This window comes from Melospiza melodia, chromosome 28 (assembly GCF_035770615.1).
Source record: "Melospiza melodia melodia isolate bMelMel2 chromosome 28, bMelMel2.pri, whole genome shotgun sequence".
NCBI lineage: Eukaryota > Metazoa > Chordata > Aves > Passeriformes > Passerellidae > Melospiza > Melospiza melodia.
In genome coordinates this window covers 1285877-1300751 of record NC_086221.1, presented here as the reverse complement: position 1 = coordinate 1300751, position 14875 = coordinate 1285877, and the positions used below count along the sequence as shown (strand labels likewise).

The following is a 14875-nucleotide window of genomic DNA, read 5'->3' as shown; positions in this document are numbered from 1 at the left end:
CGGTGCTCTCCTGGGTGTTCAGTCCAGAGCAGTCTCAAGAGGTCCAAAGAAAAAGGAAAAAAAAACAATCCAGGGAACTTCTTTACCTCAGCTAGCTAACACTAACCAAAAAGCAAAAGAAGAGCTCTGTCCTGCTGTATGTCCGCAGACAACAACAGTCCAGGAGGAAGAATGTGTGGGAGTGTAGTGCTGTGTCTGAAAACAAACTGCGCGCTTCTTGTCTCCCCTCCTTTACTCTCTGTAACACTCTTAAAGGTACAAAACTTATTATTATTCAACATAAACAGAATGAGACGACTGGGGATAAAAGCATCATATAGTCAACCCAGGACATTCCACCCCTTATCCCCATATCGTCTGCTTACTGCAAACACTAATATAAATTCTAACTCTACAAGTACATACATGATACATCCATTATACAACTATACACAGACAATGGTAATAACGTTCAGGAAACAGTGATATTTATACAGGTTTTATCCAACAATCAGATCTCGCTGAGGTACACATCGTGTTCTTCCATCTTTTTCCATTATCCACCATGTGCAACCTGGTCCCTGAGCAAAAACAACCCCACAAATGGGTTTGTCTGTATTTGAGGCAGGATTAATCCAAATTGTCTTCCCTAATAAACCTCTGACATGTACCACTGGGACTTTGTCTCCATCTACTCTCTGCGAAGGCTCAGATTGGGCAAGGCCCACTCGGTTAGTAGAGCCGCGAGTGTTAACTAACTAGGTGGCTTTTGTCAGATGCTGCTCCCAGTTCTTGAAATATCCCCCACCTAATGCTTTCAATGTGGTTTTTAACAGTCTGTTGTACCTCTCCACTTTGCCTGCAGCTGGTGCATGGAAGGGGATATGGTACACCCACTTAGTGTCATGTTCCCTTGGCTGTTCTTGAAATGAGTCCCGTTGTCTGACTCGATCCTCTCAGGGGTGCCATGTCTCCACAGGATTTGCTTTTCAAGGCCCAGGACAGTGTTCCAGGCTGTAGTATGAGACACAGGGTAGGTTTCCAACCATCCAGTGGTGGCTTCCACCATGGTCAGCACATAGTGCTTGCCCTGGCGTGTCTGGGGCAGTGTGATACAGTCAATCTGCCAGGCCTCCCCATACTTGCACTTGGACCATCACCCACCGTACCACAGGGGCTTCACTCACTTGGCCTGCTTGATGGCAGCACACGTCTCACGGTCATGGATAACCTGAGAAATACTGTCCATGGTTAGATCCACCCCTGGTCTCGTGCCCACTTATAGGTGGCATCCCTGCCCTGATGGCCTGAGGCATCATGGGCCCATCAAGCTAGGAATAACTCTCCCTTATGTTCCCAATCTAGGTCTATTTTGGACACTCCTATCTTTGCAGCCTGATCTACTTGCTCATTGTTTTGGTGCTCCTCATTAGCTCTACTCTTGGGTACATTGGCATCTACATGGCAGACCTTCACAGGCAGTTTCCCTACCCTTGTAGCAATGTCTTTCCACTCATCAGCAGCCCAAATTGGTTTTCCTCTACGCTGCCAGTTAGCCTCTTTCCACCTTTCCAGCCATCCCCACAGAGCATTGGCTACCATCCATGAATCAGTATAAAGGTAGAGCTTTGGCCACTTCTCTCTCTCAGCAATGCCCAGGGCCAGTTGAACAGCTTTGAGTTCAGCAAGTTGGCTTGATCCACCTTCTCCTTCAGTGGCCTCTGCTACCTGTCGTGTGGGGCTCCATACGGCTGCTTTCCACTTCTGGTTCATTCCCACAATGCGGCACAAACCATCAGTAAAGAGAGCGTATCGTGTATCTTCTGCTGGCAGTTGGTTGTATGGTGGAGCTTCTTCAGCCCGTGTCACTTCTTGTTCCCCTTCATCAGAGAGACCAAAGGTTTCACCTTCCGGCCAGTTTGTAGATACTTCTAGAATCCCAGGGCGATTCAGTTTTCCAATACGGGCGCGCTGTGTGATAACAGCAATCCATTTGCTTCATGTAGTACTGATGGCATGGTGCGTAGAGGGAACCTTTGCTTTGAACATTCACCCCAATACTGGTAGTCGGAGTGCCAGGAGGAGTTGTGCTTCAGTGCCTATTACCTCCGAGGCAGCCTGGACTCCTTCATAGGCAGCCAAGATTTCTTTCTCTGTTGGAGTATAGTTGGCTTCAGATCCTCTGTAGCTACAACTCCAAAATCCTTGTGGTCGGCCTGTAGTCTCCCCAGGCACCTTCTGCCAAAGGCTCCAGGACAAGCCATGGTTCCCAGCTGCAGAGTAGAGCACATTCTTCACCTCTGGTCCTGTCCTGACTGGGCCAAGGGCCACTGCATGAGCAATCTCCTGCTTGATCTGGACAAAGGCTTGTTGCTGCTCAGGGCCCCAGTGGAAAGTGTTCTTCTTACGGGTGACCAGGTAGAGAGGGCTCACGATCTGATTGTATTCGGGAATATGCATCCTCCAAAAACCTATGGTGCCTAGGAAAGCTTGTGTCTCCTTCTTATTGGTGGGTGGAGACATTGCTGTGATCTTGTTGATGACATCAGTGGGAATCTGACGCCGTCCATCTTGCCACTTCACTCCCAGAAACTGGATCTCTTGAGCAGGTCTCTTGACTTTGCTCTTCTTGATGGTGAAGGCAGCTTCTGCAGCGATGACCGCAGCCTGAGACCTGTTGACCCGGCTAGAAGAGAGGGCGGCCAACAGCCCCACTGCAGCAGGGGGTGTCAGTCCCAGTGACAGGACCCCAGGGCTGACAGCTTCAGGCACCCCTCGGCGGTGGAGGCCTCGGGCTGTGCCTGCTGGACGAGTATTACTGCGCCTGAGTGGGTCGCTGCTGGTGAGAGAGAGATGGTGAATCTTGTTTCTTGAATCAGGAGGCTTGATTTATTAAGATATGATATATAATACATTAAGACTATACTAAATAGAATATAGAGAGAGGTTGCAGAGCTGCTAGGCTAGGCTAAGAATAGATAGCAAGAAAGAATCTATAACAAAGTTGTGCCCAAGGACTCAGTCCCCCGGCCTACACTTTGTGATTGGCCCTTAATTATAAACAAGAAGCATGAGCCAATCAAGAAACCCCTGTTACATTCCACAGCATCTGATAATAATTGTTTACCTTGTCTTCTGCCCTCCAGAAGACGCAGAAATCCGAAAGAAAGGATTTCTGTGAAGAAACGTCTGTAACATCTCACCTTTCTAAATTGTATAAAATAAAAGAAAAATGCTGATGTGGAATGAACAGGAAATTTCTTTACCTATAAAATATAGAATACTAATAAATCACTACAACAATCCTACAGTCTAAGAAAAATGCAAAAAACCAATGCAAAGAAAATACAAATCCATGCAGCTGAGTTTCAGGAACAGTCCAAGAGCTGAAGTTGTTTCCCTTGGAATATCTGAGAGTCCTTTTTGGTCCTGAAAACAACTTGCTGCAAAAGGAATCCCATCAATAGTTATCAAAAACCATTGACAGTCATAACACAATTTTGAACAGTTTGTACAATTTTGAAATGTCCTTTTCTGGCCCTTCAGTGCTTCATAGCTCCTGCCCGCTATTTTCAATCTTTTTTATTTAATTTTAAATTTTTTTTCTTTTTTTTTTTTTTTTTTGATCGAAAACAAAGGAGCAGCAGCCAAGCAAGCAGTGCCAGAGAAGGAAAGGTGAAAGGCCCTGGGGGCCTGTGGGATCACAGCACCTCAGGACAGAGGTGCAGAGTGGCCGAGACCACCCTTGGGGGCTCGGGAGTCCTGGAATGTTGCCAGAAGTGTCTGGTGGCTGGACTTTGATCCTACACAGGAGACGACACCTGTATGAGGATGGGAGGATTTCACTGGGTGAATGGTGAAGGGATAAGTTAATTAGAGTGCAAGACACAGGGTTTAAGATTTCTGTACAGGGAGATCTAAAGAAGTAAGATGGAGGAATTGGGGCGTGTCCTGTCCTTCTTCTTCTTCTTCTTCTTGGCCTCCATCTTCTGTGGTGATGTTGGCACTTTGGGATTGGCTATTACTAAAAGTGCACTGGTTAATAAGGGTAAAAGGTATTAGGGAAAAATGATAAATATTGTATACGTAACTTTGAGTATAAAGATAGGTGACTGCCCCAGGGGCTCTCAGTGTGCTCATGGCTGACATGCTGTGCAGACCTCTGTCGGGCCAAGAGAAAATCTTTTAGATAAACAATTAATAAACACTGAGACCGAGAAAAGATCAGAAGTCTCTTCACGTCCTTTGAAGCGCGGGCTGTCCAAGGCCACTCGGGCCGTTCCAGGTCACCCAAACAGCCGAGAAACCGACAGGGGGCCTGGCCCATACTGGACCAGGAACCCCAAAACTGGCTCACAAAGGGGGACCAGGACCGGTAGGAGAAACCAGAGTCCCCAAAAACATAAGGAGGCCACACAGTGGGGCCAGCCCAGGAACTTTCTGAGCCCAACGGCCCAGGCCAAACGGGTAGTGAGATGTTTCCTTTCCCCAAAACCACTGAGGCATGCCAGCAGTGAGGAAATAGAAGCCTTCCCCAGCAATCCCATCTGGGGTCTGGAAATGTTTGGTTCCCACAGCAAACCAGCTGTCTCCTCCAGCTGCGCCATCTCTCTCTGCAATGCATCGGGTTTGTCTCCCATCTGCCTCACGGCACCACCTCCACCGGGCTGAGGACCAAAGGCAGAACTTTCGGCAGAACCCACCTGCTCCTCGCCACTAGGGCACAAGAGGGGGGGCAGAGATGACAGCCGCCATGGGACAGCAACCGATCAAACATTCCCCAACCCGCCGAGAATGCTGATCTTAAAAACTGGCAGCTGAACTGCCGCAAGAGTCAGCTGGCGGGCAGCCCCTGCTCCACTGAAGGAGAGATCCCCCATTGGGGCGGCTGCTGGGGCAGCCGGTCCGGGATGGTCCGAGCTCGAAAAAGCCCCTGACACGGAGGGCAGAGCCTCCAACAACGCCAGAGCCGCTGGGACGTCCGGTGGAAGCAACGGTGGGGAAGCCGGAACTGGGGAGGGAATTACGCTGATTGTAAGATCAGCCGTGGGCTGCTCCGAGGGTCCCGCGGGTTCAACGCCATTTTCTGCTGCTGACTCTGGGGTCTGCTGCGGAGGCGCAGTCGCAGTCTCCGTCAGAGCGCATAACGGCAGCAGCGGATCCAGGAGAAGCGGCGGCGGAGCATTGCTGTTGCTTAGCAACAGCTCAACCGGGACCGGAAGTACTGTCTCTTCTTCAGTCTCGGACACAGGCTCTTGCGGGGGCGGGGAGGCCGGTGAAATCGCAGGCGGGACTGCCTGGAGAGGTGGAGACGGGATCTCCTGGAGTGACGGCTCTGGCAGGGGCGTGGAGGAAGCCTCAGAGACCGGTCCCGCCCCCATGTGTGAAGGAGGCGGAGTCTGAGAGGCCGACTGTGGCTTGAGCGGCGCCGCCTCCCATCCCCCCGGAGAGAGAGAAGGGGGGGGAGGAGAGCAGTTCATCTGCGCAGGCTCCTCCGGAGAAAGAGTAAAAAAAAACTTCTTCGCCCGGCGAAGTTTCAGCCCCAAAGCAGTGGGGGCTGGGAAGCAGAATGTCCTCCCCCACCACGTCTTCTGCCAGGGGCGGTGGAAACGGTGCCTGTCCATAACAGTTAGAAATCCATGGAAAAAAAGCTGCTCTGCATCTCAGAACTGGGAAAAGCTTTATAAATGCTGGGTAGATAGAAGGCAACACGCGTCCCTGACTGTAGACGCACTGGATAATCGAGTCCATGCACTCCCACACAAAAACATCTAAAGCATACAGGATATCGGTAAAGAACCCAAAAAGCTTTGCCCATCTAAAGAACCCATAGATATCTGTTTTTTCCAGAAAAAATCCGTCTTCTCTGCACCAATGTCGCCAGAGGGCAATAAGGTTCTCCTCTGAAGGGGAGAACTGAACCTCTTCCGGCAAGGCATGTGTCTGCCATACGAACAGCCACAGACTACGAAGGGCTGAATCCTCAGGGATAGAAAATTGAACAGTACCTTCTGAAAGAGTCCAGCTTGCTCTGGCCAGCTCCACAGGTCTGCTGCTCTTTTCCATCATCTTTCCTGAAGGTTTCCCAGAAGAAGGTTCTCTTTTGTAGTCAGCCTTGGCTGTGAACTCTGTCCGAATCAGGATCTTCAGTTCTTCAGCTCCTGGCTTGAATCCACTTTTGTGGTCACTTCAAAGCAACCATCAAATGCTACACATACAGGATTTTACCCAGTGCAGCAATTTTGCTCCTTTGGTCTTATCAAATTAATTTTTGCTCTGGCACGAGGGGTCACCAGATATTACTGCGCCTGAGTGGGTCGCTGCTGGTGAGAGAGAGACGGTGAATCTTGTTTCTTGAATCAGAAGGCTTGATTTATTAAGATATGATATATAATACATTAAGACTATACTAAATAGAATATAGAGAGAGGTTGCAGAGCTGCTAGGCTAAGCTAAGAATAGATAGCAAGAAAGAATCTATAACAAAGTTGTGCCCAAGGACTCAGTCCCCTGGCCTACACTTCGTGATTGGCCCTTAAGAAGCATGAGCCAATCAAGAAACCCCTGTTACATTCCACAGCATCTGATAATAATTGTTTACCTTGTCTTCTGCCCTCCAGAAGACGCAGAAATCCGAAAGAAAGGATTTCTGTGAAGAAAGGTCTGCGACAGACGAGGTCTCGGGAGAGAGCTGCGAAGCAGGACGAAGCAGCAGAGAGACAGACACTTCCTGAGGTCCAAACAGGTTTAATGTCCTGGGGGGCGACCAGCAGGAAGTGACCCGGAGAAAGGGTTGAGCATGAGAATATAAAGGGAGGTGGTGACTAGGGGAGGGATTTACAGAGAACCAATCAGGGAGAGACAGGGGACGAGCTTAACATAGTAGACTTGAAGGGAGAACCAATAGATACATTATATAGGAGGGGCCCCGGGACCACAGCCAACCACTGTTCCCACTGGGGGGAACATTCTGGAAAACTGGGAGGGGTGGGGAGTGATTGACTGGGCCCAGGGAGGAGAGAAAACTATACATATTTGGAAATATAGGGAGGGGAAATTACATAACAAAAGGGAAACCATAGCAACTAAATGACAGACATAAACTGAGGCGGGGAAAACTGGGAGGGCAGAACCATCATAACAAAGTAGGGGAGAAACAGAACATACCAACAAAACACACTACAACATCTCCCCGTTTTTTGTTAAATAAAATTGAAAGAACGGAAAATCCTGTGTTCGAAAAGTTCAAAAAGCTAGATCTCGGGGCTGGTCAGTCCAAGCGACTTCTTCCTCGTTGCAAAGCTCTTGTTGGTGCAGGGGAGGTGCAGTGGGCTCCTCTTCATCCACGGCTCCGTCTGCCTCCAAAGGGTAGTCATCCACTTCCGCGGATTCTCCCGCTACCACCTGATTCACGCTTGGAGCAGTGATCTTATCAACGAGTCTTTTGACCAGCCCACGGATCAGCGAAAAAAAAATCAAGAGCAAAAACACAACCAAAATAAATTTCAGAACTTATTCTACAACTGAACTGGCCCAACTGCCCAGGCCCCAACCCTTAAAAATGTCCCTCAGGCAGTCTGATGTTTCCTGCTTGACCTGGTGAACTTCATCTTTCATTCCCAGGATGGTGTGTCTGATGTTCTCAGCTCGTGATGACAAGTTCATGCAGCAGAGGCCCTCAAACTCCTCACATTGATGGTGATGGAGCAGCAATAGGAAATCTATTGCTGCTCTGTTTTGGAGTGTCGCCTTCCTTGTTATTTCCTCGTCTGTGAGGAGGTCATATATAGCAGCTGAAGTCAAATTGGCTTGCTTAACCACCCAACACTCCAGGCGGCCCAATTCACCCAGAGACTTTGCCACTGATACCCACGGCAATAGAATGGTAAAAGCGATGGTTTTGGAATGAGACCAATGTGTAATTTCATCATCACAGTCTTCAGGGAGATCTTTAAGATCTCTTTTAGATCTAGCCAATTCTGCTGTGATGTTAGTCTTTTTCCAATTCACAATTTGAGTCATGTTGGGGGTAAACAGCGTCAGCTTGCCAAACGTGCATGGCCCTCCGACCAGACCCGAGGAGATGCCTGCCCACGCTTGGTCGCCACAAATTAAAAATGCTCCCCTAGGAAGGGCATATGGAATCCGGCCAGTGGTGGTGGGGCCGCTGATCTTCAATACAGCCTTGCACCACTGGTAGGCCTGGTATTCTGCCTTGGACTCCAGCTCGTACTGGAGTTCCAGCATGTCTGGCACGGCAGCGCTCAGGGGTGGGGTCACTTCATTCAATGCACGATAGTCCACAGTCAATCTCCATTCTCCTTCAGATTTTTGCACAGGCCAAATAGAACTGTTGAAGGGTGAGTGGGTCTTGCTGACCCTGCCCTGGCTTTCCAGCTCACAGATCATTTTGTGGATGGGGATCACAGCATCTCGATTCATTCGGTACTGTCGACGGTGCACTGTTGATGTGGCAATTGGCACTCGTTGCTCTTCCACCTTAAGGAGACCTACTGCAAATGGGCTTTCTGACAGTCTAGGCAAGCCGTTCCACTGCTTGACACCCTCTGTCTCCACAGCAGCTATTCCAAATGCCCATCTGCGTCCCTTTGGGTCTTTGAAATACCCACTTCAAAGGTAGTCTATGCCCAAAATGCATAGGGCCTCTGGGCCAGTCACAATAGAGTGTTTCTTCCATTCATTTCCAGTCAGGCTCACCTCAGCTTCCACCAAAGTGAAATCCTGGGATCCCCCTGTCACACCAGCAATAGAAACAGACTGTCCCCACATGTTTTGATGGGATTAATGTGCATTGTGCACCAGTGTCAACCAAAGCTTTGTATTCTTGTGGTTCAGATGTGCCAGGCCAACGAACCCACACAGTCCAAAAAACACGGTTTTCCCCAGCCTCTACCTGGCTAGAGGCAGGGCCTCTTAAGCCTGGTTATCCTTCTTTCCCTGGGCATATGTCTTGGAGGTTCCTTCAAGGGGATCAAAAATATTGTCATTATCATCATATGTGACAGTTTGGTTACTGGCCACTGGAGCTGCATCCCTTTTGGAACTTCCTCTCTGAATCTTCAGTTGTCTCACTGGTTGTGCCAAAGCAGCGGCAGGTTTTTTTGGCCATCTCCCCATGTCTTCTCCACAATCACACAGGTAGAACCACAGCTCAGCTCATGGGATGTACCTTCTCTCGCCATCTGGGGAACGTCTGCATTGGGTACCAGAACCTCTGATCTGTACTGCCAAGATTTGGAGAAAGCCCTCTTTAATCTCCTCCCTCAGTTTCTTGTGACCCTCCTCTATCTTGTCCTCTAATTTTTGAAGACGTGTTTCCACCGCTGCGATTCTGGCATGTGTTGGGCCATTCACAGTGTCTGCATATGCTCGGAGCTTCCTTGCCATATCCAGCAGTCTCCTCACCATCATCCTGCTTCATCATTGCTAAAGCAGAAGCGTATTCTCGTGGCCCAAGTCGTACAAGTTTTCTCCACATCACAGATGTGCATGGTACCAAGTCTGGATTTAGTGTTTACAACATCTGAGAAGAAAATCTCAGCTACTGCCATTTCCCTCAAGCGTTGAATCCCTTGTTCTATGGTTTTCCACTGGGTTTGCTGCATATAGAGATCATCTGTGCACAGGTATCTTTCTGCTACACTTCTTAGAACCCGTTCCCAGAGGCTGTGAGGGTTAGCCCCGCTCATCATTCCTTGGTCTGTGGCAGAATCCTGTGACAGGGATCCCAAATGCCTGGCTTCAGTGCCATCCAGAATTGTAGCCTTGCCTGCAGCATCCCAGAGACGGACCAGGCAACTAATTATGGATTCATCAGGTCGTCGGGTGTAATCCTTCCTTAGGCCACGAAGGTCCTTCAGGGAATAAGACTCAATATTTGCATCTGATCTTGCACCTGCTGTTTTGACTTCTGATTTTATGTCAGGAGGCATCGAGGTTCCTTCTCCTGTATCACCATCATCATCATCCACTGGTCGATCAGTTTTTTCCGTGCGTTTCCCACTTCTAGTACTGGTAGCAACAGCCATGGGTTTAGATGCTGGCTTAGGCTCACTATCTGGTTTGGCTGCTGGCTTCGAGCCTGGGCTGTTGGCTACAGCTTGAGTGACTGGGATAGCTGATTTATCTCCCTGCCCCCCTGCCTCTGTCTGCTGCCCTACACCATCTAACAAAGTGCGATAAACATAGGCCAGGGCCCAGCTTATTGCAATTAGCCTTTTCTCCTTAGAATCGTCATGACACTTCTCTTTCAGATATTTCCTCACCTCTGCTGCATTCTGAATTTGTTCCCGTGGAAAATCCCAGTCTACAGGATCAGAAAATTCCTTCAGGGTTTGGCCTATATTTTCCCATTCTCCACCCCACTCAGGATTTTTCACGCCTGGATCTGCTTCTGGGTCAGGGGTCTCACCAGCTCCTCTGGATATCTCAGCCCTCATTCTAGAAAAGCTGCAGACCATATAGAAGAAGCTTTCCAGATTAAATACCAGAAAGATGGTCTCTTTAACATTCAGGGGAAACTGAACATTCTCAAAAAGTGAAGAAACGGATCCAAAGGAGAAGAGGGAAAGGGAAGGCTGGAAAGTCTCATTCTTGGCTCCTCCTCTAACAGACTGAGTGTAGTTACTAATAAATTCCCAAAACGTACTACTGGAATTGGGATGCAGGGTAGGATGAAGAAACCATAAACCATACATGTCGTAAACAGAGGCCAGTATCTTTGTGAACGCTTTATAAATCATTATCACCAAGGCCAGCACAACAGCTATTCCAATCTGTACCCCTCTACCGTAAAAATTACTTGTTAAGGACAATAATCCTAATGACCAGAAAGGTATTGAAACCTCAAAAAGGTCTAGAGCCCAGAGCCACACGAAGGCTTTCACAACCAGAGACATCAGGGGTCCAAGCAGCATGGCTACTAACTGCTTTAACAACAACAAACACACAATTAATAGGGCTTTTTTCCACCTTTTCCAGCTGCGTGTTGGGCGCCAATTCATGTATTTGTCCAGGTTTAGAGCAAATTTGGGGAAGAATCCCCCAGAGGAGCTCCGGTGGGAAAAGCAGGTCCAATCGGCCCCTCCCCTCACCTGGTCTGGGAGGAAAAAATACCTCCTTGGAGAAAGGTGGAAAAAAAATGTTTATTACCAAAACAATATCAAAAAATGAGACCCCTTGCCACTCTAAAAGAGATGGCAAACTGAGAAAATGCCAGGTTCAAGCAGCAGCTCACTCAGTCTCTGATCAGTCCCTCCGGTGCTGGAATTGTTGCAGGCCTGGCCCAGCCCGGTGGGCCACAGGTGCAGCTGCCGGTGCTCTCCTGGGTGTTCAGTCCAGAGCAGTTTCAAGAGGTCCAAAGTAAAAGGAAAAAAAAAACAGTCCAGGGAACTTCTTTGCCTCAGCTAGCTAACACTAACCAAAAAGCAAAAGAAGAGCTCTGCCCCGCTGTCTGTCCGCAGACAACACAGTCCAGGAGCAGGAATGTGGAGGAGTGAGTGCAGTGTCTGAAAACAAACTGCGTGCTTCTTGTCTCCCCCCCTTTACTCTCTGTAACACTCTTAAAGGTACAAAACTTATTATTATTCAACATAAACAGAATGAGACGACTGGGGATAAAAGCATCATATAGTCAACCCAGGACATGTCTCCTTATATTGTCAATAAGAAAGAAAAGGTTGTAGGGAGAGGATAAGTGCTCTGAAAGTTTTGTTCTTAATTACTCTTTCTTTTAGTTGCTATTAATAAACTTTTCTTTATACCCTTTTAAAGTTTTGAGCCTGCTTTGCCGTTCTCCTAATCCTCTCTCACAGCAGGAAATGAGTAAGTATATTGTAGTGAGTGCACTGGTAATCAGCCAACACTGAATACACCACACTAATTGATGCATTTGCCAAGAAATCTCAAATGGGAGAACCAAACAAAAAAGGAAACCTTCTTGATGAACTGCATGAGAGCATAGGAAAATCAAGGCAGAGCCATGGTTTGTCAGGAATTGCTTGATCCTAATGAGCCCCATGGTGCATTTTGACCTGAGCACTAGAACCTCATGGCCTGGGAGGAGATTGCACAAACCTTGCCAGGAGTCAAAGTCAGAAGAAAACTCCAAAATGTCTCAGAGCATGAATGGGTCCCACCGAGGTCCATCCCCATCATACGCTTCTCATGGACTCTTTGGAGGAGAGATTTGGAGGCCAGGATGGCACAAAAACCTCTCAGAGACTCAGCAAGGAAAGGAAAATCCTTAGAAGTATCTAAAAGTATCCTTAAATCCTTAAAATACCTTTAAAAACCTTGAGTATCTCAAAGTATTAATGAGCCCAACTGAGTTCCAGTACAAAGCTCTCCAGGGACTCGTTATAGCAGATAATCGGGGCCGTGATTGCAGAAACCTCTCACAGAGTCTGTATCAAAAGGGAAACACCAAGTACCTCAAAATAACTGAAGTTCCTTGAAACATTAATGAGCCCTGCTGAGTGTTGTTACTGACAAAGCCTCTCCAGGGACTAATTAATACAGACAATTGGAGGCCATGATTGCACAGACCTCTCAGAGACTCCAAAGCAGAAGCCAAACCCAAAGTCCTTTGAAAAACCTGCAGGCCCTGCAGGGAGCATTAAAGAGCCCCTGGGGCCCTTCCTGAGCAAGGCTCCCCAGGGACTCCTTCCAGCAGATCCTTGAGGCCACTGGGATGTGGGCTAGGGGGTGATGCTGAGGGCAGGACAAGGGGCTGACAGTGCCCAGCCTGGCTGGGGCTGTGCCAGGAGGCCCCAGAGCCTCAGGACAAGGTGTATCCTCACAGCCCTTGGTGGCACAGACCCTGCTGTGCCCCAGGGTACCACCAAGACTTGGCTTCTCTTTGTCCCCACCTGTCATCACTGCCTCCAGTTCTCTGCTCTGCCTGGGGCCTGGGGACATTTGCTCAGTTGTGTTCCTCAGTGGGACCCATTAAAAGTGAAAGAAACTTTGTAATTGGATTCTGGCTTGGAGTTCTGGAGAGGTTTCTTCAGCTCCCTCTCAGGGAGACTATGTTCAGGGCCTGAGCACAAAGCCCCAGAGGCTCAATAAAGTCCTTGTGCTGTGTCTGTGCTGCTAAACTGGGCTGGGCTCCTGGCACAGAGGCAGCTCCTGGTAACCAAGAAGAGCTTCAAAAGCGCATTTCTCTTAATGAGCAGCTTTTCTCCCAGCCCAGCAGGGCTGGGGCACTGCCTGCAGCCATCCCGGGCACAGCACAGAGGCACAGAGAGCTTCCATCCGTCAGGGCTGGGAAGGTGCTGAGAAGTGCCTGGGGCACAATCACTGCCAGCCCTTGGCACAGGAACGTCTGGCTGCACGACAATGCAGCTGCAGGTCCTGGAGCCATCTCCTAAAGCTGGAACATCCCAATGCCTACAGACCCTGTGAGTACATTCTCTGATTGTCTGTTGTGTAGGGCAGCCCAGGGTGCCCAGGGCTGTCCTGCAGAGCAGGGTCCTGCAGCCCAGGGCGCTGTGCTGGGGCAGGGACTCTGCTGCCTGCCAGGGACAGCTCTCAGCCGGCCCGGGGAGTTGCTCCCAGTGCTGGGGAGAAGCTGTGGGGGGAAGGAGCCACCCTGAGCAGGGCAGGGGTTGCTGCTGAGAGGGGCTGGGTGGGGCAAGGCTGCTCCCAGCTCTAGACCAGTCTGGGCACAGTTCCAGAGGGCACTTCCCAAAGAAGGTAAGCCAGGGATTGCTGGAAAGATCAGGAGCTTTCCTAAGAATGTTTTCAATTTCTTGCTTGTAGAAGGATGGGATCGTTGGGGTGATGACAAAAAGATTTTTTCATTTTATACATTTTTCATATATTTGTCACTCTATAAATTACTATTACATAGTTATAAATCTATAGTCCTTATTTAAGTCTATTAAACTCTTAATGAACTCTATTACTATTATATACTTCTATAACTATAATCCTGTATTAACTTTATTATTTTCCCTAAGTTTTTTCTTTGATTTTTGAAAAATAAGCTGGTTGTCTAAATGCATTCCTGAAATACATATGGTATACAACACATATAGTATCCTGTAAAGTCTTATTATCAGGAACAGGACCAACAAGAACATTTTGTTTTTTGACCAGAATGTGAGCAGTCATAACAAAAATTGAAGGCAAAGAAGCCCTTGGATTTACTCCAATGGATTGAGCCAGGGGTGTGTAACTGAGGTAAGTGAATCTCCTATTGGATGTTCCTGTTAAATTTTCTTTATTAATTAACCTTAATAAATTGTGTAAATCAGGGCCCGGGTGTGCCCCATCCCCACTGGGACACCTGGAATCTTCCAATAAATGTCTGGTTTTTACTTTACTCTTCTAACACTTATTGCAAGGGTTTTTTTTCTCTTTTGGTTATAAAAAAACAAGGGGATAAGAGAAGAAGAACAGGAATTGTAATCCCAGAATCCCAGAACATTCTGAGTTGAAAGGGACACACAGGATCATCAAAGGTATGTTTGAACATTTACAGGGACTGCAGAACTGTAAATTAAGCTGGTCAGTCTCTCTGCTGGGAGCCTCCCAAAGGGCCCTCAGCCACTCCTCAGCCCTGGACAGCAGCAGCATCACCTTTGCAGGGCCCAGCAGGGCTCTCCTGAGCTGCCCTTGCCCAGCTACACACAGAGCCTGCCCCAGCCAGGGCCCTGCACACAGGCAGGTTTCTGTAGGGCCCTGGCCAGGGCACACAGGCTGGGATGGGCTCTGTGAGCACTGGCAGGGACAAGGCTCCTCTCAGGAGGGCATGTCCAGGCCCAGGGAGATGCTCAGGGAAGGAGAGGGGGCTGAAGAGAGCAGTGCTGGGGGCAGGATGAGGGAACTGTTGGTGTGGGGGAGGTGCTGGGCACAGCTGGGCACGGAAACA

General features: G+C 48.7%; 1 protein-coding gene across 1 annotated transcript in view; it reads left to right on the top strand.

Moving 5' to 3' along the window:
- Positions 1–7506, top strand: part of LOC134430424 (uncharacterized) — a 133464-nt gene extending 125958 nt beyond the window's left edge. Inside the window, 1 exon segment of the mRNA XM_063178083.1 lies at positions 7347–7506. Coding sequence (XP_063034153.1) covers positions 7347–7506 — 160 coding nt within the window.
- The last annotated feature ends 7369 nt before the right edge of the window (positions 7507–14875 follow it).